This window comes from Saimiri boliviensis, chromosome 2 (genome assembly GCF_048565385.1).
Source record: "Saimiri boliviensis isolate mSaiBol1 chromosome 2, mSaiBol1.pri, whole genome shotgun sequence".
In the NCBI taxonomy this organism is placed as follows: domain Eukaryota; kingdom Metazoa; phylum Chordata; class Mammalia; order Primates; family Cebidae; genus Saimiri; species Saimiri boliviensis.
The window spans coordinates 221,357,900-221,381,339 of NC_133450.1; the positions used below are offsets into that span (position 1 = coordinate 221,357,900).

A 23,440-nucleotide genomic window follows, 5' to 3' on the forward strand; every position below is an offset into this window, starting at 1 on the left:
CTGGCCTCAAGTGATCCACCTGCCTTAGCTTCCCAAAGTGCTGGGATTACAGCCTGGCCTGTGTAACTATTTTTAAATGACTTTAATTGAAACTTTTCTTGGATGAGTTTAGTATTAAGAAAAGATATGCTATCTTCTCTACATGTTGTTATGAGAACTTTTCTAAACCAAATTACAGTAGATGTGAGTGTTTTTTTTTTTTTAATTGGGGTAAATTCACAAAGCTAACGATTTTAAAGTGTACAATTCAATGGTATTTAGTACATTCAGTGTTGTGCAACCATCACCTCTAGTTCCAAAACATTTTTAAAGCTTCAAAAGAAAACCACATATTGGTCAAGTAGTCATTTGCCATTCTCTGCAACCCCAGTGGCCCAAGCAGCCACTCATCTTCTTCTTACCTCTGTATTTACCTGTTCTGGACAATTCATATAAATAGAATCATGTTGGCCGGGTGCGGTGGCTCACGCCTGTAATCCCAGCACTTTGGGAGGCTGAGGCGGGTGGATCACGAAGTCAAGAGATCAAGACCATCCTGGTCAACATGGTGAAACCCCGTCTCTACTAAAAATACAAAAAATTAGCTGGGCACGGTGGCACATGCCTGTAATCCCAGCTACTCAGGAGACTGAGGCAGGAGAATTGCCTGAACCCAGGACACGGAGGTTGCAGTGAGCCGAGATCGCGCCATTGCACTCCAGCCTGGGTAACAAGAGCGAAACTCCGTCTCAAAAAAATAAACAAATAAAATAAATAGAATCATGTTATATGATGTTTTGCAGCTGGCTTCTTTTATTTATTTTTTCTTTTTCTTTTTATTATTTATTTATTTATTTTGAGGCATAGTTTCACTCTTGTTGCCTAGGCTGGAGTGCAATGGCGTGATCTTGGCTCAGTGCAACCTCTGTCTCCTGGGTTCAAGTGATTCTCCTGCCTCAGCCTCCTGAGTAGCTGGGATTGCAGGTGCAACCCTCCATGCCCAGCTAATTTTGTATTTTTAGTAGAGATGAGGTTTCTCCATTTTGGTCAGGCTGGTCTCAAGCTCCTGACCTCAGGCAATCCCTCTACCTTGGCCTCCCAAAGTGCTGGGATTGCAGGCGTGAGCCACCGTTCCCAGCCCTTATTTATTTATTTATTTTGAGACAAGGTATATTCTGTTGCCCAGGCTGGAGTGCAGTGGCCCAATCTCAGCTTACTGCAGTTTCTGCTTCCTGGGCTCAAGTGATCCTTCTGTCTCAGCCTTCTGAGTAGCTGGGACTATAGGCGCACACCACTATGCTCAGCTAATTTTTGTATTTTTTGAGGAGATAGGGTTTTGCCATGTTGCCCAGTCTGATCTCAAACTCCTGAGCTCAGGCCATCTGCTCACCTTACCCTACCAAAGTTTTGGGATTACAGGTGTGAGCCACCATGCCTGGTCCATAATGTTTTCAAGATTCATCCTTTTTGTAGCATATATCAGTACTCCATTCTTTTTTATTGCTGAATAATATTTCACTGTTGGATATACTAAATATTGTTTATCCATTCCACTGCTTAAAAGTATTCTTACAGCAAGCTGGATACAGTGGCTTACACCTGTAATCCCAGCACTTTGGGAGGCCAAGGTGGGCGGATCACGAGATCAGGAGATCGAGACCATCCTGGCTAACATGGTGAAACTCTGCCTCTACTAAAAATACAAAAAATTAGTCAGGCATGTTGGCACACACCTGTAGTCCCAGCTACTTGGGAGGCTGAGGCAGGAGAATTGCTTGAACTTGGGAGGCAGAGGTTGCGGTGAGCTAAGATCACTCCGCTGCACTCCAGGCTGGGTAACAGAGTGAGACTCTGTGTCAAAAAAGTATTCTTATAACAGATTAAAATGAGGAGAGAGAGCTGCTTTCTCCTATAGTAACTGTGTATTGAAATTTTTTCTTGTTTTTATTTATTTTTTAGAGACAGGATCTCACTCTTTCGCATAGGCTAGAGTGTAGTGGCATGATCGTAGCTCACTGTAACCTTGAACTCCTGTGCTCAAGTGATCCTCCCACATCAGCCACCTGAGTAGCTGGGACTATGGACATAGGTGGGAAAATGGAAAAAATTTTCTGGCCAGGCCCAGTGGTATGCGCCTGTAATCCCAGCACTTTGGGAGGCCAAAGTGGGTAGATCACCTGAGGTCAAGAGTTCGAAACCAGCCTGGCCACCATGGTGAAACCCCATCTCTAGTCAAAATACAAAAGTTAGCTGGGCATGGTAGCGTCAGCTGCTAGGGAGGCTGAGGCACAAAGGCCACTTGAACCCGGGAGGTGGAGGTTGCAGTGAGCCATGATTGCACCACTGCACTCCAGCCTGGGCAACAGAGTGAGACTCAGTCTCATAAAATAAAAAAAGAAAAGAAGCCGGGCGCGGTGGCTCACGCCTGTAATCCCAGCACTTTGGGAGGCCGAGGTGGGTGGATCACGAGGTCAAGAGATCAAGACCATCCTGGTCAACAAGGTGAAACCCCGTCTCTACTAAAAATACAAAAATTAGCTGGGCATGGTGGCGCGTGCCTGTAATCCCAGCTACTCGGGAGGCTGAGGCAGGAGAATTGCCCGAATCCAGGAGGCAGAGGTTGCGGTGAGCTGAGATCGTGCCACTGCACTCCAGCCTGGGTAACAAGAGCGAAACTCCGTCTCAAAAAAAAAAAAAGAAATAAAAGACAAAAAAAGAAAATTTTTTTTTGTAGAGATGGGGTCTGGTTATGTTGCCTAAGCTGGTCTTGACCTCTGGGCCTTAAGCAATTCTCCTGTTTTGGCCTCCCTAAATCCTGGGATTAAAGGTGTGAGCCACCACACCTGGCCTCATCACATTTTTAAAACACTGTATTAAAACCAAAAAGTAGTTTTTAAAAAGTTTCTATTTGATTTTATTTATTTATTTATTTATTTATTTATTTATTTATTTGAGACGGAGTTTCGCCCTTGTTACCCAGGCTGGAGTGCAATGGCGCGATCTCAGCTCACCACAACCTCCGCCTCCCGGGTTCAGGCAATTCTCCTGCCTCAGCCTCCTGAGTAGCTGGGATTACAGGCATGCGCCACCATGCCCAGCTAATTTTTTTGTATTTTTAGTAGAGACGGGGTTTCACCATGTTGACCAGGATGGTCTCGATCTCTTGACTTCGTGATCCACCCGCCTCAGCCTCCCAAAGTGCTGGGATTACAGGCTTGAGCCACCGCGCCCAGCTCTATTTGATTATTTTTTAAAATTCCTGGAAATAGTGGTGTATATGCCTGTAGTCCCAGCTGCTCAGAATACTGAGATAGGATTGCTTGAGCCTGGGAGGAAGAGACTGCAGTGATCCATGATTGCGATACTCTACTCCAGCCTGGGTAACAGCAAGACTCTGTCTCCAAAAACAACCCCAAAAATGAAAAAACAACAGTTAATGAAGTAAATTTTAGTCAAACTTTTTTCAATAATTATCTGAGGAACAGGAAAACCAATCCATAGAGATACCTGCTGAGCAGATCCTTACAGTTTATTTTTTTAGCCTTTTTTTTTTTTTTTTTTTTTTTGGTAGGCCCTTGTAGAAGAATCCTTATAGTTTCAAGCCATAGTTTATGACTGTGTTTCTCTCTTCTCCTTTAACTTGCTATTTTGGGTTTTAGTTATTATGGCTTTTGCTTTAAAGGATCTGAAGGCCAATGAGTCACGGTTGAAGGATATTAACAAGGTAGCTGAAGACCTGGAGTCTGAAGGTCTCATGGCAGAGGAGGTGCAGGCTGTGCAACAACAGGTAGGTGTCTCCATCTTGGAGTGAGGCTCTGTTGCATAACGATGCAACTTCGTTCCTATGTCTGTCACAGCCCAACAGGCAATCTTTCATAGCACAGAATCGTGGCATGGCTATAGGTCACGTCCTCTATGTGACCAAAACCATTTTTATTAACTTACTTATACCGATATCTCTCACCTTCATTTGGTGGCGGGAGTGGTGCTTCTTTCTTCTCTGTAAGCCCATTAAATATTTAATGTTTTAATAGCCATTAAATAATGGTAATTGGATGAGTTCCTCAAATAAAGAAAAGGATAAATACTTGAAGTTCTGGACATTTGGGCTGGCATTTTCTTGTTTTGTTTTGTTTTTTTTTGAGACAGAGTTTCACTCTTGTTACCCAGGCTGGTGTGCAATGGCGTGAACTCGGCTCACCGCAACCTCCGCCTCCTGGGTTCAGTCAATTCTCCTGCCTCAGCCTCCTGAGTAGCTGGGATTACAGGCACGCACCACCATGCCCAGCTAACTTTTTGTATTTTTAGTAGAGATGGGGTTTCACCTTGTTGACCAGGATGGTCTTGATCTCTTGACCTCATGATCCACCTGCCTCGGCCTCCCAAAGTGCTGGGATTACAGGCTTGAGCCACCATGCCCAGCCTGGGCTGGCATTTTCATTTGTGTTTTTGGAATTCTCTCCTGTGTTTCCAGGTTTGACCATAATGAGTATTATTGAGAGATATATATTTATTTTAACAATAAAACTGGTTTCTCTCTCTCCTTGTAGGAAGTATATGGCATGATGCCCAGGGTAAGTGTCAGGTGCTGTATGTGGATCTTGAACATGAGAAGGATTTAAATCTTGTGAAGAATATCAAGTCAAGAACTTCATCAGAATTGGTGTTTCTAAACCTCAAATGCCTTTTTGTATGTAAAGATTTGTGGAAAACACCAGAATTTTTTTTTTTTTTTTTTGAGAGTCTTACTCTGTCACCCAGGCCAGAGTGCAGTGGTGCAATCTTGGCTCACTGCAACCTCCACCTCCCACGTTCAAGTGATTCTCCTGCCTCAGCAGTCCTGAGTAGCTGGAATTACATGTGTGTGCCACCACACCCAGCTAATTTTCATGTTTTTTAGTAGAGATGGGGTTTCACCATGTTGTCCAGGCTGGTCTCAAACTTTCAACCTCAGGTGATCCACCCACCTTGGCCCCCCAAAGTACTGGGATTACAGACGTGAGCCACTGCTCCCAGCCCATAAATTGATTTCTATTTGCTATTTTCCAAAAGATTAAAAAAAATGTTTTTTTTGTTTTTCTTTTTTGAGATAGAATCTTGCGGTGTTGCCCAGGCTGGAGGTTAATGGCTTTTCACAGCTGTGGTCATAGTATACTGCAGCCTCAAACTTCCAGCCTCAAGCTATCTTCCTACCTTAGCCTCCCAAGTATCTGGGACAACAGGCATGCAACACAAAGCACAACTCTTAAAAAAAAAAGTCTTGGCCAGGAAGGGTGGCTCACTCCTGTAATCCCAGCGCTTTGGGAGGTCAAGGCGGGCGGATCATGAGGTCAGGAGATTGAGACCATGCTGGCTAACACAGTGAAACCCCATCTCTACTAAAAATACAAAAAGTTAGCTGGGTGTGGTGGCACGCACCTGTAGTCCCAACTACTCTGGAAGCTGAGGCTACAGAATCATTTGAACCTGGGAGGCAGAATTTGCAGTGAGCTGAGATTGTGCCACTGCACTCCAGCCTGGGCAACAGAGTGAGACTCCGTTAAAAAAAAAAAAAAGTCTTTATCTCTTCAGTTTTCTAAAATTTTTTCCATAGCTATCTTTAGGTTTATTTATTACCCCTTGCAAACAATCTTATAACATAAAGCAAAGTTGGTAGTTTTCTTATTGAATTTCTTTATTCTCTTCATTTCTTCTACTGGATAAAAAATTGGAATTTTTTTGTCGTGTTTGTTGGCTTATTTTTTCTTAACTAGCCTTGTAGTTTGTTACCAGCCAAACTATGGAGGGAAGATGCTCTTTTGGTTAATGTATTAATAGCTGGGATCTCCCCTGGGGGAAACTAGAGTCATCAGCTGAAAAGGTCAGGTGCTTTGCTGTTTCATGCTCAATTGCATGGCTGCCTAAATTCCTCTTTCTTTGAATAGGATGAAACTGATTCCAAGACAGCCTCCCCATGGAAGGTAAGAACTCCTTTGCAAATTATTGTTATCAAAAGTTTTACAAGAGCATGAAATATTTTATGTCCGTTTCTGGTATGCCTTTTTCTGACTATTCAGCTTGTCTTAAGTCTTTAGTCATTTCTGGACTCTTTTGGCTGGTTTCTTTCTGAATCTGTTATCTCTTAAAATGTGATAATTAGTATACAGAAGCAGAGTGTGTATATCAGATGCTCAGTAGTTAGGTTGCATTGATTAACCACGTTAGTGCAGGATATGCTGCGGCATGGAGCACTGTGTCGTTGGCAGAGTCCCACCAGTAGGAAGCGGTCCAAAGAGAAACGACGTGAACATGAGAACAACTGCACATGTAAAGGAGAGCAGGCCTTTGTTCACCATCTACCTGGCCTCTTTTTTATTTTATTTTACTTTTTGAGATGGAGTCTCACTCTGTCACCAGGCTGGAGTGCAGTGACTCAATCTTGGCTCACTGCAACCTCTGTCTCCTGGGTTCAAGCAATTCTCCTGCTTTAACCTCCCGAGTAGCTGGGACTACAGGCCCATGCTACCATGCCCAGCTAATTTTTGTATTTTTAGTAGAGACGGGGTTTCGCCATGTTGGCCAGGGTCATCTTGAACTCTCAGCCTCAGGTGATCTGCCCACCTCGGCCTCCCAAAGTGCTGGGATTACAGGTGTGAGCCACCATACCTGGCCGGGGAGAAGGTTTTTTATGTGATGTATTTATAGCTGTGATTGTGTCACTGGTTGCCTGTGTTTCAGTTCTAGCATCTTCCCTCCTGACCCAGCTCTTCAGGAATACATCACTTGAGTTACAGGCAAGTTAGAGAGCAGATCTTGACTTTATAAAAGTAGATCTTTTGGCTGGGCATGATGGCTCACACCTGTAATCCCAGCATTGTGGAAGGCTGAGATAAGTGGATGAGGCCAGGAGTTCAAGACCAGCCTGGGCAATATGACAAAACCCCAGCTCTGCCAAAAAAAAAAAAAAAAAAAAAAAGGTTTAGGCCGGGCGCGGTGGCTCAAGCCTGTAATCCCAGCACTTTGGGAGGCCGAGGCGGGTGGATCACGAGGTCAAGAGATCGAGACCATCCTGGTCAACATGGTGAAACCCCGTCTCTACTAAAAATACAAAAAATTAGCTGGGCATGGTGGTGCGTGCCTGTAATCCCAGCTACTCAGGAGGCTGAGGCAGGAGAATTGCTTGAACCCAGGAGGCAAAGGTTGCGGTGAGCCGAGATCACGCCATTGCACTCCAGCCTGGGTAACAAGAGTGAAACTCCGTCTCAAAAGAAAAAAAAAAAAAAGGTTTAAAAAGAAGAAAAAAAGTAGGTCTTCTCCTTATTAGTACAGTGGTGAGTTGACAAGCAAATAAAAACAAAAAGTAAAAATAAATTTTAAAAGTGTGTCCCCAGAAATATGAAGAAAGCATGAAAACCTAAAAATAAAAACATCCCACCAACAATCCTTTTGTGTCCACCTTTGCACCTGCTCATTCACCTTGTCTGACCTCTCCTGAGGACCTAGGCTGAAAGGGTCTGTGTCTTGAGTCCTCCTTCCCCCACTGGCTCTGACTGTTCTCATTAAGTAGGTTTCTAATTGGGCCACTTTTCCTTCTATTCAACTTTCTCTCCTTTTTTCACTCTTCATTTTTCTTACATAGCAAAATGTGATTGTTGATTATATGAATGGGCAACAGCCTTACTTACACCCTCAGCAGAATGTTTCTGATAACATAAGTATTCTTTCAGAAATGTATTTTAGATACCTTTATCACAGTACCAGATACCTCTTATTGGAAACAGTGAGTCTACCCTCTGACCCCTATACACACTCACAGTGGTTGAAAATGTTGCCTGGGGATATCATGAGGACATCTGCATCCAAGTTCAGCCCTTCTGCCCTCCTGTTCTTTTTTTTTTTGAGACAGAGTCTTGCTCTTTCACCCAGGCTGGAGTGCAGTGTTGTGATGTCAGCTTACTGCAGCCTCCACGTCCTGGTTTCAAGCAGTTCTTCCACCTCAGCCTCCCGTGTAACTGGAATTACAGGCGTGTGCTACCATGCCCGGCTAATTTTTGTGATTTTAGTAGAGACAGGGTTTCGCCATGTTGGTCAGGCTGGTCTCAAACTCCTGACATCAGGTGATCCACCCACCTCAGGATTACAGGCATGAGCCACTGTGCCTGGCCCTAAGGGATTTTAAGTTTTTAGAAGTTATCTACTGTGTTGAAAGCTACATTGTTGAAAGCTAATTCGTTGCTTTAGTGGGTGCTGGTCTGAGAGAAAAAATTCACTGCTTTATTTTTTTCCTCTGGTAAAGCTGTTGCCCTGCATTCAAGGGGATACTGTTAAAAAGAACAGCAACCCAATAACTATAATTGGAAATTAAAGTGATTATTAGTGCTCTTGACTGTTAAACAATATCAGCCGCCAGCATTTGTTAAATTTAGGGTGTTTATTTTTTTCTGGAATGTTCTCCAGTAGTATAGACAAGAAATGGCACTAATCATTAGTCCTTTATGTATTTTTCTGTCCAACTAGCTGCTAGAATTGTGGTTTTCACCATTCTCTTTTTACTCTTCATCAGTTAAAATTACTGACCTGGGTCTAATTGTGCATTTTTGGTATTTTCATGACTTCCTAGTAGTTGACACTTTTGTTGATGTCTCTATTGAGAACGTTGCCAGTATCCCTTTAAGGTAATTTAGGTTGACCACAAGGACCTAGTCAGTGGCATTTGCAGCTCAGATCTCTAATTGTCAGACACTTGATTAGTTTTGCCTTCTGCTTTCCTCCCTAACTAGTCTGCCCGTCTGATGGTTCACACCGTGGCCACCTTTAATTCCATCAAGGTAAGAAGCAGTGACCAGCTTCCCTGATCTCCATTATCTGCCTTCCCTGTCTACACTGGTTTTTCCACTGTCTTCCTTCCCTGTCTACAGCAGAGCTCTTGTTCTCGTCAGCCGGGTGAGCTGTGACATACCTCACTCTTCTGGGTCCAAGTATGTCCTAATTAAACATCAGCACACTCATGGCTGCTAGGTAGTTTGGTTGGCTTTCCTGGTCAAGAGCCTGCCAGTTCTCAACAGTGGAGCAAGCCTTCCCTTTGACTTCCAGCAGGGCGAGGAGCTGCAAGTAGCATATTCTCAGGAAAGTGCGAGGTCCTGCAGCATGCTGGCTCTTCCAGGCCTGCTCTGGCCTGAGTGTCTGCTGGGTAGGTGTTGGGAGGCAGCAAACTTGCTGGGATTTCTCCGTGCAGCAGTGACTTAAGAAGCGGTTGCTACCTGCCAGGCCCCAGGCTAGGAGTTGAGAGTGAGGAAGAGTCAGCTGTGTCTTTCTCCCTACTTCAGCGATGCCTAGGTCGGGTGTTTGTGGGTGTTAAAAGCTGTCAAGCACAGCAAGTTTTGGCTTGGCTCTGACTGGAATTTTGTCGTTAATGTATACTAATTTATTCAGCTAGGAAGGTTAGAAACAGGAAATTATAATGTGCCTTAGCATCCCCTTCAAGCAAAGCCATTTTCCCAAAGTCTGACTGTCGGCATGACAGGAGAAGGGGGTGCAGTGGAGCTGATGTTTTGCTGTCCTGCAGGAGCTGAATGAGCGCTGGCGGTCCCTACAGCAGCTGGCCGAGGAACGGAGCCAGCTCTTGGGCAGCGCCCATGAAGTACAGAGGTTCCACAGGTGAGGGGTCAGTCCTAGGCTGGGAAAGGGAGAAATGGGACTGCTGGTTTCCTGACAGCCCCAAGCTTGCTGACTCTGATCCTAGAGCAACGGCTAGCTCATATTACTGATGTTTATATCTGACACAGGGTGGATGCTCAGTAAATCCTGCTAAGTGAATTCTTTTGATTTTTAGAGCTATTGGTGGTAGCCACAGACAAATGTACAAATGCCAGCTAAATAAATATTTTTAGGCCAGGCACAGTGGCTCATGCCTATAATCCCAGCATTTTGGGAGGCCAAGTTGGGCAGATCACCTTAGGTCAGGAGTTTGAGACCAGCCTGGCCAGCGTGGTTAAACTCTGCCTCTACTAAAAATAAAAATATTAGGGCTGGGCGCAGTGGCTCACACCTGTAATCCCAGCACTTTGGGAGGCTGAGGTGGGTAAATCATGAGGGCAGGAGTTCAAGACCAGCGTGGCCAATATGGTGAAACCCTGTCTCTACTAAAAATACAAAAAATTAGCCGGGTGTGGTGGCATGCACGTGTAGTCCCAGCTGCTGGGGAGGCTGAGGCAGGAGAATCGCTTGAACCCAGGAGGTGGAGGTTGCAGTGAGCTGAGATCATGCCACTGTACTCCAGCCTGGATGACAGAGTGAGACTCCATCTCAAGAAGAAAATAAAATAAAAAATAAATAAGTAAATAAATAAATAAACTAGCTGGGCATAGTGATGAGTGCTTGTACTTGGGAGGCTGAGGCAGGAGAATCAGTTGAACCCAGTGCACAGAGGTTGCAGTGAGCCGAGATTATACATTGCGTTCCAGCCTGGGTAACAAGAACAAAACTCCATCTCAAAAAAATAAATAAATAAAATAAATTTTTTTAGTGTTTGTCCGGTAATCAAGGCAACTATACTCACTATACTCAGCATTTCTTTTTTTTTTTTTTTTTTTTTTTTTTTGAGACGGAGTTTCGCTCTTGTTACCCAGGCTGGAGTGCAATGGCGCGATCTCGGCTCACCGCAACCTCCGCCTCCTGGGCTCAGGCAATTCTCCTGCCTCAGCCTCCTAAGTAGCTGGGATTACAGGCATGCACCACCACGCCCAGCTAGTTTTTTTGTATTTTTAGTAGAGACGGGGTTTCACCATGTTGACCAGGTTGGTCTCGATCTCTTGACCTCGTGATCCACCCGCCTCGGCCTCCCAAAGTGCTGGGATTACAGGCTTGAGCCACCGCGCCCGGCCAGCATTTCTTAACCTGAATGTGTCTTGCCTCTAGAGATGCTGATGAAACCAAAGAATGGATTGAAGAGAAGAATCAAGCTTTAAACACAGACAATTATGGACATGATCTCGCCAGTGTCCAGGCCCTTCAACGCAAGCATGAGGGCTTCGAGAGGGACCTTGCAGCTCTCGGTGACAAGGTGAAAGGACCCAAAGTCATCTTCTGGCATTTTTGCCCCAGGTGGAGCAGATTCTCCCATTCTACAGAGCATACCCCCTTATGCAAGCTTACCTACCACTTTCTCCCCATAGGTAAACTCCCTTGGTGAAACAGCAGAGCGCCTAATCCAGTCTCATCCTGAGTCAGCAGAGGACCTGCAGGAAAAGTGCACAGAGTTAAACCAGGCCTGGAGCAGCCTGGGGAAACGTGCAGACCAGCGAAAGGCAAAGTTGGGCGACTCCCATGACCTGCAGCGCTTCCTTAGCGATTTCCGGTAGGGAGCCGTGTTCACTCAGACCTCTGGAACATAGAGCCTTCTTTACAGTAGTCATTTTTATTATGAAAGTAGTACATGCATCTATGGGCATACCACCCTGAACGCACCTGATCTCGTCTGATCTCAGAAGCTAAGCAGGGTTGGGTCTGGTTAGTACTTGGAGGAGAGACTGCCTGGGAATACTGGGTGCCGTAGGCTTTTTTTTTTTTTTTTTTTTAATATATATTTAAAAGAAAAAAAGAAAGTAATACATGCTCAGCTGGGTACAATCAGTCAGACCTGTAATTCCAGCATTTTGGGAGGCTGAGGCAGGTGGATCGCTTGAACTCAGGAGTCAGATACCAACCTGGGCTACATGGCGAAACCCTATTATAAAATTTTAATTTAAAAATTAAAAACAGCGAGGCACGATGGCTCACGCCTGTAATCATAAGCACTCGGGAGACCAAGGCAGGTGGATCACAAGGTCAAAAGATCAAGACCATCCTGGCCGACATGGTGAAACCCTGTCTCTACTAAAATTAAAAAAATTAGCTGGGTATGGTGGTACATGCCTGTAGTCCCAGCTACCAGGGAGGCTCAGGGAGAAGAATCGCTTGAACCAGGGAGGTGGAGGTTGCAGAGAACTGATAATCAAGCCACTGCCACTGCACTCCAGCCTGGCAACAGAGTGAGGCTCCATCTCAAAAAAAAAAAAAAAAAAATTAAAAAGCAGAAAAAAGTAGTACATATTTATTATAAAATGGTCAAACTACTGAATGCCAGATTGTTAAAAATAAGTCTCCACAGCCTCCTATGGCGGCTTACACCTTAACACTTTTGGAAGCAGAGGCAGATGGATCACGAGGTCAGGAGTTCGAGACCAGCCTGGCCAGTATGGTGAAACCCTATCTCTACTAAAAATACAAACATTAGGTGGACGTGGTGACACAGGTCTGTAATTCTAGCTACTCAGGAGGCTAAGGCAGGAAAATCACTTGAACCCAGGAGGCAAAGGCTGCAGTGAGCCAAGATCCCACCACTGTACCCCAGCCTGGGTGATGGAGCAAAACTCCGTCTCAAGAAAAAAAAGAAGTCTTCACTTTCCTATCCAAGTATGTGTACATCCCCTCAGATCCCCCTGCCACATGACATTATATTTTTTCTTAGATGTCTTTTGCACTTACTGTAGGTACAACTTAGTCTTTTCCACCAACTTCTGTGTGTGTTGTCTTTTTTATCCCCCACCAACTTTTTTGATTTAGAGGAGTTTCAAGGCTTTTGAGAAGTTGAAATAATAACAGTGAGCATCCATGGCACCTTCACCTGTAATTACCACTCAACTTTTTTGACATTCACTTTACCTCTAAATATGGTTCTTTAGTTTTCCTGAGCCATAGGAAAGTAGGGTGCAGGTATGTGGCACTTGACTTCTAAACACTCCAGCGTCTATTTCCCGGGAACAAGAATGTTCTCCTGCATAGTTATATTTGTATCATCATACCCAAGAAAGCTAACACACAAGTTTAAGTCCATATTCAATTTTTTCCAGGTGACCATTTGATAACTAGGGCTTTTTTTAATCCAGCGTCCGATTCAGGATTACTGTTAAACTAAGTAGCCTTGTCTTAATCTTCTTTGATCTAGAACAGTACCCCTCCATCTCTGTTTTTTGTTTTTCCTGTTTTTTTGAGACAGGGTCTCACTCTATTGCCCAGGCTGGAATGCAGTGGTGAGATCACAGCTCATTGCAGACTTGACCTCCTGGGCTCAAGCGATCCTCCCACCTCAGCCTCTCTAAGTAGCCAGGACTACAGGCACATACCACCATGTCTCATTTTTGTAGTTTTTGTAGAGACGGGGTTTCTCCATGTTCATGTTGCCCAGGCTGGTTTTTTGTTTGTTTGTTTCTTGAGATAGGATCTGGCTCTGTTGCCCAGGCTGGCTCACTGTAGCCTTGACTTCCCAGGCTCAAGTGATCCTCCTGCCTCAGCCTCCCATGGAGCTGGGACCACAGGCGTGTACCAACACACCTGGCTAATTTTAAAATTTTTAGTAGAGACTAGGTCTCACTGTGTTGCCCAGGCTGGTCTCAAATTCCTAGGCTCAAATGATCCTCCTGCTTCAGCCCCGCAAAGTGCTGAGATTATAAGCATGCGCCACCTCACCTGGCCTGTGTTTTACCTGACATTCTTGTCATTAGGACGTTAGGCCAATTGTCTTACAAAGTGTTCCACAGTCTGGTACCTTTTTAATGACTGCATAACAATCCCCTGAGTGGGTGATTTGTGACTTGCTTAACAGTAGCTATTGAGGACAGACATTTATTTTGTCTTTTTTTGTTTTTTGTGCTCTCTAACAATATTATTTTACACACACACTTGCGCACTTGTGCTTGTATCTGTTTACTGGGGTATCTCCCATGCTCCAGTGGGAGTAGGCAGATGCTGCTTCCTTTCACAGACCTCTGGTAGGAGGTCCTAGTTTGCAGGTGGTTTTCTTTTTCTTCTTCTTCTTTTTTTTTTTTTTTCCTTTATAGAGAAGGGGTTTTACCATTTGGCCAGGCTGGTCTTCAACTCCTGACCTCAGGTGATCCACCCCCCTCGGCCTCCCAGAGTGCTAGGATTACAGGTGTGAGCCACCACACCTGGCCTATTTTTCTTCTTTTTATTGAGGTAAAGGCCACATAACATAAAATTAACCACTTTAAAATGTGCAATTCAGTGACATTTAATGTATTCACAGTGTTGTACAGCCACCCCTCTCTAGTTTTGAAACATTTTCATTGCCCTAGAATAACATCCCTTAACTAATCACGTCCCTCGTCCCCATCCACCAGGAATCCTTTATCTGCTTTCTGTCTTTATGGATGTGCCTCTTCTGGACATATCATATAAAAGGAATCATACCATATCTGACCTTACGCATTCAATTTTGTGCCCTTGTGCTTGTACAGCTGTGAGAAACTGGATCAAATGGATGCACAGGCCTAGAACTTCAAGGGTTAATCCAAAAGAAAGGCTTTTTCTTTTTTTAGAGACAGGGTTTCACTAAGTTGCCCAGTTTGGTCTTGAATTCCTGAGCTCAAGTGATCCTCCTGCCTCCCAAAGTGCTGGGATTACCGGTATGAACCATCATACCCTGCCAAGAAAGGCTTTTTCATTTGAAGCTATCAAAGACTTAATTATAGCTAGAACTTGTTATTCTGTATGGTGAAAAGATCTTAATTATAAATTTACTGACTTTTCCTCTGAGAAATTTGGACTTAAAAAAAGAAAAAAATCTCAATAAGGTTGAGCATGGTGGCTCATGCCTGTAATCCCAGCACTTTGGGAGGCCAAGGTGGGTGGATTACTGGCGGTCTGGAGTTGGACACTAGCCTGACCAACATGGTGAAACCTCGTCTCCACTAAAAAAAAAAAATTAGCTGGGCGTCATGGCACATGCCTATAATCTTAGCTTCTTGGGAGACTGAGGCAGGAGACTCACTGAACCTGGGAGGCAGAGGTTGTAATCAGGGGAGATCACTCCACTGTGCTCCAGCTTGGGTGACAAAAGCAAAACTCTACCTCAAAATAAAAAAAACTCAACAAGAAGAACAAGAGGTTTTGAAACACTTTGCCCAAAGACCTAGCTTCATTCAATAGATTAACTAGATTAACCAAAGATAACTTTCTGAAGCAAGAATTATGTATATCTCTCTTTTTCTGGGCAGAAGATCTCTTTACCAGGTAATATAGCTATTTCTCTGGGGTTCTGGTTTCCAGGGACCTCATGTCTTGGATCAATGGAATACGGGGGTTGGTGTCCTCAGATGAGCTAGCTAAGGATGTCACCGGAGCTGAGGCGTTGCTGGAGCGACACCAGGTGGGTGGACCTGCCTGCCGAGTAGCAAAAATGTGGCTGCTCTGCTGGGCCCCGGAGGCCTCACTCGAACCCTTCGTGGTGAGTCGGTGGGGGTTGACATCAGAGTGGGCATCTGCTGCCAGTTACCTAATCCCTTCCCTCCTTTTGGCAGGAACACCGGACAGAAATCGATGCCAGGGCTGGCACTTTCCAGGCATTTGAGCAGTTTGGACAGCAGCTGTTGGCTCACGGACACTATGCGAGCCCTGAAATCAAGCAGAAACTTGATATTCTTGACCAGGAGCGTGCAGACCTGGAGAAGGCCTGGGTTCAGCGCAGGATGATGCTGGATCAGTGCCTTGAATTGCAGGTATGTGTGCTTTTGGTTTCTGACCAAATGTTTCCTTGCTGAAGGGCCTCATCTTCTCACCTGCCTCTTGCCCTCTTTAGCTGTTCCATCGGGACTGTGAGCAAGCTGAGAACTGGATGGCTGCCCGGGAGGCCTTCTTGAATACTGAAGACAAAGGAGACTCACTGGACAGCGTAGAGGCTCTGATCAAAAAACATGAAGACTTTGACAAAGCAATTAACGTTCAGGTGAGGCCTCTGTACCATGGGGTCTGAGTCTGGATTTTTCCTGATTGACATCTATTTCTTGGCTTATATAGTCACTGTTGTATCTCCAAGGAATTTCTCATTGTCTAAGAAAAATATGCACGTAAATAATTCTTTAAACCTTTACATATAAATGCTGATATTTCAAAGATTTTAATAATGGGGTACCACAGGAAAAAATATATTTTATTATGAAAGGGAGGAAAAACAAATGTGTGAGTAGGTAAGGGAATACATGAACATAAACAACAAGGAAGATGTAAAACTATTTGATTTATAAATCACTTGGCTGTAAGTCTGACAGCATTTTCCTATTATTAAGCTTAATTTTGTGTGTTCTGTTCTGATATTCTAACACCTGTCTCACCTGAGTGACCCGGAGTCTTCTTGAGTTAAACTGTACTCTTAGTAATGACTGAAATCAAGCTTTCTTTTGGCGTTTTACACTCCTGCTTCTAAAGTGTCATTGTATTCTGATCCTGCCACCAGCTAGTTCTCAGTCACCCAAAATAACTATCCTTTTCTCAAGACCGGCAGTCTAGGCAGGGCCCAGCCACAGGCCTACCTTGACCTCATGCCTTTCTTTGCCGACAGGAAGAGAAGATTGCTGCTCTGCAGGCCTTTGCTGACCAGCTCATCGCTGCCGGCCACTATGCTAAGGGAGACATTTCTAGCCGGCGCAATGAGGTCTTGGACAGGTGGGTGTCCCGTGGCACTGATGTAGTCACCAGCACTGAGAGGACGCATCCCCTCATATGAAGGCCCAGGCCCGTTGCATCTTCTGGCTTCCTCCTCCACAGTAAGACATGTTCATGTTTGATCTCATGGTTTCCCTCTTTCAGGTGGCGACGTCTGAAGGCCCAAATGATTGAGAAAAGGTCAAAGCTAGGAGAATCTCAAACCCTCCAACAGTTCAGCCGGGATGTGGATGAGATTGAGGCTTGGATCAGTGAAAAATTGCAGACAGCGAGTGATGAGTCATACAAGGATCCCACCAACATCCAGGTAATCTGAAGTGACTGGGTGTTGGTCTTGATGTAGCCCTATGTTACTTGGTAGATTTTGCTAAATAAAGCATCTGTAAAACAACCTCCTTGCACCTATTGGAAGTCAGTAAAAAATGTTTTAATAAGCTAAGCCAGTGGGAAAGCCCTATTCAAGTTTCAGAGCCGTTTAAAATTCACCTTCCTCATTTGTCTCTATTGGAACAATTTCTGCAGTAATAAAAGTCTATAGAATCTCCCTTCTATCACTGTTCCCAAATGCTGAGCTTCCCAGGGGAAGTATGACAAAATGAGTTTCTATTTAATAGCTGATATATGTGTCCACATCAGTGTACTGAACTCTTGTTCTTTTAATCTGTTTTTGTAGCTTTCCAAGCTGCTGGTAAGTTTTTATTTTTTTTAAGAGTTGTAGTTAAATGAGCTCCAGTATTTGTGTTCCTCTGCATAGATTATTGTTATTGTGGTCACACAGTCTGCTGATGTCTCTTCATCCATCCTTTTCATTTCTAATCATCCATTATACTCCATTCAAGTGTCCCTGTGGGATGTGGCTTTCTCTGTTGTAATTAGCCTGCAATGTCTTACTCCCTCTTTTCTCCCCCAATTTATCACTTAGGCAAATTCTGTACAGTGTTTGATTTGCGGGGCAGTAGTTGACCACTTTCTTTCAAGGAGTGCTTCCTTTTGAAGATGGAACATCAGCTTCAGCTTTTTCTGTGTAGACATTAGCTCAGACTTGCTGTGAACTCATGGTATCTAGTGACCCAGGTCAGGGAGGCCAGTCTGGTGTGAGGGTTTTGATGCATGCCCCGTCTGGCATCCAGAGGTGCCAGTCAGGAGAGCAACAGCTAGAGAAGTGTAGAGAGACAGGTGATCTATTAATACCTCCAAATCTTCAAGGAACACAAATGAGAAGTTAAGATAAAAGCAGACATCACTCAACAGGTGGTGAAAGGAGACTTCCCAGTCAGCTTGTAGCTCAAAGTTGCTTAAGTGGGTGGAAGAATTGAAGATAGAGAAGAGAGTAAATGGGATTTAAACCAAAAAGTGATCAGAACAAGGAACAGAAGTAGAGGGGAATGGGACTTGTGTCAGGATATCTGAGTGTTTGAGACCCTTTTTGTTGTTGCCTTTGGGGTTAGGCAGTGGGAGAATGTAACAAGCACATTTCATGTTGGTGCTGAATTGAGCCAACCAGGTGGCTCCATCCTTTGACAGTTGCTGCCTCTGAAATGAAACATTTGATGCAGAATTCCCCAACTCTACTGCCTTTTAGTTGTTTTTTCCCCCTAAATAACACTCTCCCCTGAGACCCCGCATTTCTCACCCAGCCAATTGTTTTTCCCAGAATTGTGGCACAGATGCTATGTCCTTGCAATTGTCTCTTGTAGCATTTCACTACCTTCTGTTTCTTTATGGATTCATAAAAACCATATCAGGCCCCAGGATCAGGAGCTCATCCTTCTCCTAGCCCTTTCTTTTCCCAGCAAAATGAATTCTTTCCTGTAGTCAAGCCTGGGTTCTGACAGTATCCCACTGTTTTGATTAATGACAGCTACCAAATGATAAATCAACAAACAAAGACAATGTCTGTAGTAGCTGTAGATTTCTCCTCTCTCAACAGAGGGATAAGACTGACCATCAAATATTATTTTGCTGGTTACTACAGTTTATATTACGAATTTTGCTAAATGGTGATTTCTGCCTTAGATGATGAAATGTCCATATGTATCTCATTCATTAGAGCCTGTCTCCAATAAGGAGAAAGCCATGGATGGAAATTGATGTACAAGTAGACTCAAAACTGAAGTTGTCCATTTCCATCTTCTGGAAAGTGTTGGAAAGTGTAGAATTCTAGGGCTTCACTCTTAAACAGCTAGCATAGCTACTTTAAAAAATGATTTTTGGCCAGGCTTGCTGGCTTATGCTTGTAATCTCCGAACTTCGGAGGCTAAGGCAGCTTGACTGCTTGCACTCAGGAGTTCAAGACCAGCCTGGGCAACGTGGCAAAACCCCATCTCTACAAAAAAAAAAAAAAAAAATAGAAAAATTAGCCAGATGTGGTGGCATGCCCCGATGGTCCCAATTATTCAGGAGGCTGAGGTAGGAGGATTGCTTGAGCCCAAGAGATTGAGTCTGCAGTGAGCTGAGATTGCACTACTGCACTCCAGCCTGGGCGACAGAGCAAGACCCTGTCTCAAAAAAAAGGACTTCCAGTTCATCTACTCCTGAGCTAGTAAATTTTTCTCCTTTGCTAATTCCCCAAGAGATTAACCCTAAAATATTTCATAAAAATTCCAGTTGCCTTCTGTAAAAAACGTTGGCATTTGCCCCAGTTCTTTATGTTTGCTGCCACTCCCTCCCTCTGAGAACCCCTTCTTCCTGAAAAGACATAACTTAGCAGAAACTGGTCTGGAAAAATTGTTTTTGGTATTTTTAGAGCAAGCACCAGAAGCACCAAGCTTTTGAAGCAGAGCTGCATGCCAATGCTGACCGGATCCGCGGGGTTATTGACATGGGCAACTCCCTCATTGAACGTGGAGCCTGTGCTGGAAGTGAGGATGCTGTCAAGGTATGGCCCACCAGCTCCCAGTGCCCTGGGAAGAACAGCAACATCACTCTTAACCTGAAAGAATAACTTGGACATTTAGTCTTTTTGTTTGTTTGTTTGTGTTTTGTTTTGTTTGTTTTTTTGTTTGTTTTGTTTTTGGACATACAGTCTAAAACTAAATGGATTAGAAGACTTTGACCTGAGTTACAGATGGGGAATGCTAGTGAGAATGGCTCCTGAGAGTGTTTTCTATTCTCCTGTCTTATACGTTCTCAAATTGAGCTTTAGGAGAGGGAGGGTTCTTCATGTATTTCACCTTCTTTTTGGCTCCCTTCTGTTCCCCAGGCCCGCCTGGCTGCCTTAGCTGACCAGTGGCAGTTCCTGGTGCAAAAGTCAGCTGAAAAGAGCCAAAAACTGAAAGAAGCCAACAAGCAGCAGAACTTCAACACAGGGATCAAGGACTTTGACTTCTGGCTGTCTGAGGTAACATTGAATGGTTTCTCTTCCCACCAGTGGGGGACTTCTAGTCATTTGGTACAGTGGGTCCATCAGTGAACCCAAAACCATGAAAAGGCAGGGCTCACCAGACACCCCTTTTGACAGAAATCTTTATTATCACATGAGTTGCATGCTGTAAGGGCAAAGAGAGTGAATGTTTACAGAGGAGAGCTAACTTACAGTGGGACTTGAACCACAGATCACTCACGTCTATAGAGAAGGCTAATAGGAAGGAATTATGGGGCTATATGGCAGGCAGCTCTAATAAACCATGCCAGGATAGAAACCAAGATAGTACCTTCTAGGAAGCCAGAGTCAGTCATGTATTCTCCATGGAGAATGTTTGGAAAGCACAGACTATAAAAATATAGAGGTTTTGGCTGGGTGCAGTGCCTCACACCTGTAATACCAGCACTTTGGGAGGCTGTGTGGGTGGATCACGAGGTCAACAGATCCAAGACCATCCTGGTGAAATCATGTCTCTACGAAAAATACAAAAATTAGCTGGGTGTGGTGGTACACTGCTGTAGTCCAAGCCACTTGGGAGGCTGAGGCAGGAGAATTGCTTGAACCCAGAAGGCAGAAGTTGCAGTGAGCTGAGATTGCACTAGTGCACTACAGCCTAGGAAACAGAGAGACTTTGTCTCCAAAAAAAAAGAGGTTTTTAGAGACCATCACTTTTATTACAGTATTTCTTTCCAGTCTATACATATTTTTATGAATATGTATATTGAGAATGTTATATCACTACAAATTCTTCCTAAACATGCTGTACACAGTGGCTTACATCTGTAATCCTAACACTTTGTGAGGTCAAGTTGAGAGGATTGCTTGAGCTCAGGAGTTCACCACCAACCTGGGCAACATAATGAGATCTTGTTTCTACTAAAAATTAAAAGAAAAATTTAATTGGGCCTGGTGATGCATACCTGTAGTCCTAGCTACTCAGGGGGCTCAGGTGGGAAGATCACTTGAGCCCAGGAGGTCAAGGCTACAGTTAGCCATGTTTGTGCCATTGCACTCCAGCCTGGGAGACAGAGTAAGACCCTGTCTCAAAAAAAAATTTTTTTTTTAATAATTGCATAAGTTTATCATGGAACCATGCCATAATTTAACCATTCCCATATTGTTGAACATTGAGGTGTTCCCAGACTTTTGATGTATATATTTTGCTGCAGTGAACATCTTTGAATATTAATCTTTGCCCATACTGTCAATTTTTTCCTAGGGGAGATTCCTTGAACTAGGATTGCTGTGCGTTTTGCCTTTACAGTAGTATTTACTATTAATAGCCTCTGGAGTCTAGGTTTGACTGACCAAATGGAGAGAATGTCTCAGGCTGGGCAGGCTGATCAAGCTGAGTAGGAATAATAGTAACACATTGTGATGGAGAAGTATTCAGCTCTCCAAACGAGGACCTGGAATAACCACTGGACATTCTGAATTTTCCAGAATGCTGAGTATACAACACACAGTAGCGTTTCCTTTTTGTGTTTTCACTGCCAGGTGGAGGCCCTGCTGGCATCCGAAGATTACGGCAAAGACTTGGCTTCTGTGAACAACCTGCTGAAAAAACATCAACTGCTGGAAGCAGATATATCTGCCCATGAGGTGAGCAAAGGGAGGCAGGCCAGGCCCAGGTGCCTGGGACTCGGCTGTGCCTGACTCCTAAGGAAAACAAGTATGTTTGAGAAAAGAGAGTGATGTCTGTTCACTTAAAGCAGCCATTCTCAAAGGTTATGGCCTCAGACTATTATATACTTTACAATTATTGAAGGCCCTTAAGAGATTTTGATTATGGTAGGTTTTATCTATCAGTATTCCTTATTATTAAAAATTAAATAAGGCCAGGCATGGTGGCTGACACCTGTAATCCCAGCACTTTGGGAGGCCAAAGTGGGCAGATCACCTGATGTTGGGAATTCGAAACCAGCCTGACCAACATGGGGAAACCCCATCTCTACTAAAAATACAAAAAATTAGCCCGTGTGGGAGTGCATGCCTGTAAGCTACTCAGGAGGCTGAGGCAGGAAAATCACTTGAACCTAGGAGGTGGAGGTTGTGGTGAGCTGAGATTGCACCATTGCACTCCAGCCTAGGCAACAAGAGCGAAACTTTGTCTCAAACAAACAAACAAAAAATTAACTAAATTTTAAGGCCAGATGTGGTGGCTCATGCCTGTAATTTCAGTAATTTAGGAGGCCCAGGCAGGTGGATCACCTGTGGTCAGGAGTTCGAGACCACCCCGGCCAACATGGTGAAACCCTGTCTCTACTAAAAATACAAAAATCAGCTGGGCATGGTGGCAGGCATCTGTAATACTAGCTACTCAGGAGGCTGAGGCAGGAGAATTGCTTTAACTCAGGAGTTGGAGGTTGCAGTAAGCTGAGGTTGTACCACTGCACTCCAGCCTGGGCAACAGAGCAAGGCTCCGTCTCAAAAAAAAAAAAAAAGGAATTAAATTTTAAAAGTTATTATTTTTTTTTGAGACGGAGTCTTGCTCTGTCCCCTAGTGGCACAATCTCGGCTCATTGCAGCCTTCGCCTTTCGGTTTCAAGCAATTCTCCTGCCTCAGCCTCCCAACTAGCTGGGATTACAGGCATCTGTTATCATACCCAGCTACTTTTTGTATTTTTAGTAGAGATGGGGTTTCACTATGCTGGCCAGGCTGATCTCAAACTCCTGACCTCAGGTGATCCACCCACCTTGGCCTTCCAAAGTGCTAGGATTACAGGCATGATCCACTGCACCCAGCCTAAAAGTTAAATTTTTAAAAGACAATCTTAAAGGGTTCCTTACTTTACGATTCCGTTTTTATGACATTCTCCAAATAACAAAACTGTAGAGCTGGAAAACAGATTAGTGGCTGCCATAGGTTAGGCATGGAGTGGGAAACAACTATAAAGGGTGGCACAGGGAGTCCCTTTGTGCCAATGGAACAATCCTGTATTTTTATTTTGGTGGAGGTTACAAGAGTCTACACGTATAAAATTGCATGAAACTACATGCACACGCTCACAGTCGCATACAAATGAGTGCATACAGAAATTGGTGAAATCTCATCCAGGCGTGATAGTGAGCCAAGATCATGTCACTTCACTCTAACCTAGGCTGCAACAGAGTGAGACCGTGTCTCAAAAAATAAAAATTAAAACATAAAATAAATTTTTTAATTCAAAAAGATGTGTACAATCTGAATAAGGTCTGTGGATTGTAGCCTGTCAGTTTCCTTGTTCTGCTATTGTACTCCAGTTATAAATGATGTTACTGGCTGGGCATGGTGGCTCACACCTGCAATCCTGGCACTTTGGGAGGCCAATGTGGGCGGATCACCTGCAGTCAGGAGTTCGAGACAAGCCTGACCAACATGGAGAAACCCCATCTCTACGAAAAATACAAACTTAGCCGGACATGGTGGCGCATACCTGTAACCTCAGCTACTCAGGAGGCTGAGGCAGGAGAATCACTCAAACCCAGGAGGTTGAGGTTAACAGTGAGCTGAGATTGCACCATTGAACTCCAGCCTGGGGAACAAGAGCAAAACTCCATCTCAAAAAAAAAAAAAAAAAAGATATTACTACAGCGGGAAGCTAACATAGGAACTATACTATTTTTGTAACTTTTTATGAA

The 23,440-nt window shown here is 44.1% G+C and overlaps 1 protein-coding gene and 1 pseudogene across 13 annotated transcripts in view; both read left to right on the forward strand.

Moving 5' to 3' along the window:
* The window catches only part of SPTAN1 (spectrin alpha, non-erythrocytic 1), an 85,646-nt gene that overhangs the window by 41,324 nt on the left and 20,882 nt on the right, over positions 1–23,440 (forward strand). For 7 of the 13 annotated variants that reach the window (XM_074395410.1, XM_074395408.1, XM_074395412.1 and 4 more), the window contains 16 exons: positions 3,662–3,766; positions 4,530–4,553; positions 5,904–5,939; positions 8,739–8,786; positions 9,524–9,615; positions 10,876–11,020; positions 11,133–11,314; positions 15,064–15,163; positions 15,315–15,512; positions 15,593–15,739; positions 16,352–16,455; positions 16,600–16,762; positions 17,129–17,143; positions 19,202–19,333; positions 19,658–19,795; positions 21,317–21,421. In XM_074395410.1, coding sequence (XP_074251511.1) covers positions 3,662–3,766; positions 4,530–4,553; positions 5,904–5,939; positions 8,739–8,786; positions 9,524–9,615; positions 10,876–11,020; positions 11,133–11,314; positions 15,064–15,163; positions 15,315–15,512; positions 15,593–15,739; positions 16,352–16,455; positions 16,600–16,762; positions 17,129–17,143; positions 19,202–19,333; positions 19,658–19,795; positions 21,317–21,421 — 1,734 coding nt within the window. The remainder of the gene's footprint in view (positions 1–3,661; positions 3,767–4,529; positions 4,554–5,903; positions 5,940–8,738; positions 8,787–9,523; positions 9,616–10,875; positions 11,021–11,132; positions 11,315–15,063; positions 15,164–15,314; positions 15,513–15,592; positions 15,740–16,351; positions 16,456–16,599; positions 16,763–17,128; positions 17,144–19,201; positions 19,334–19,657; positions 19,796–21,316; positions 21,422–23,440) is intronic. The other 6 variants (XM_074395409.1, XM_074395414.1, XM_074395416.1 and 3 more) reach the window with 1 other exon arrangement.
* Positions 11,397–11,515, forward strand: LOC120366535 (5S ribosomal RNA; annotated as a pseudogene).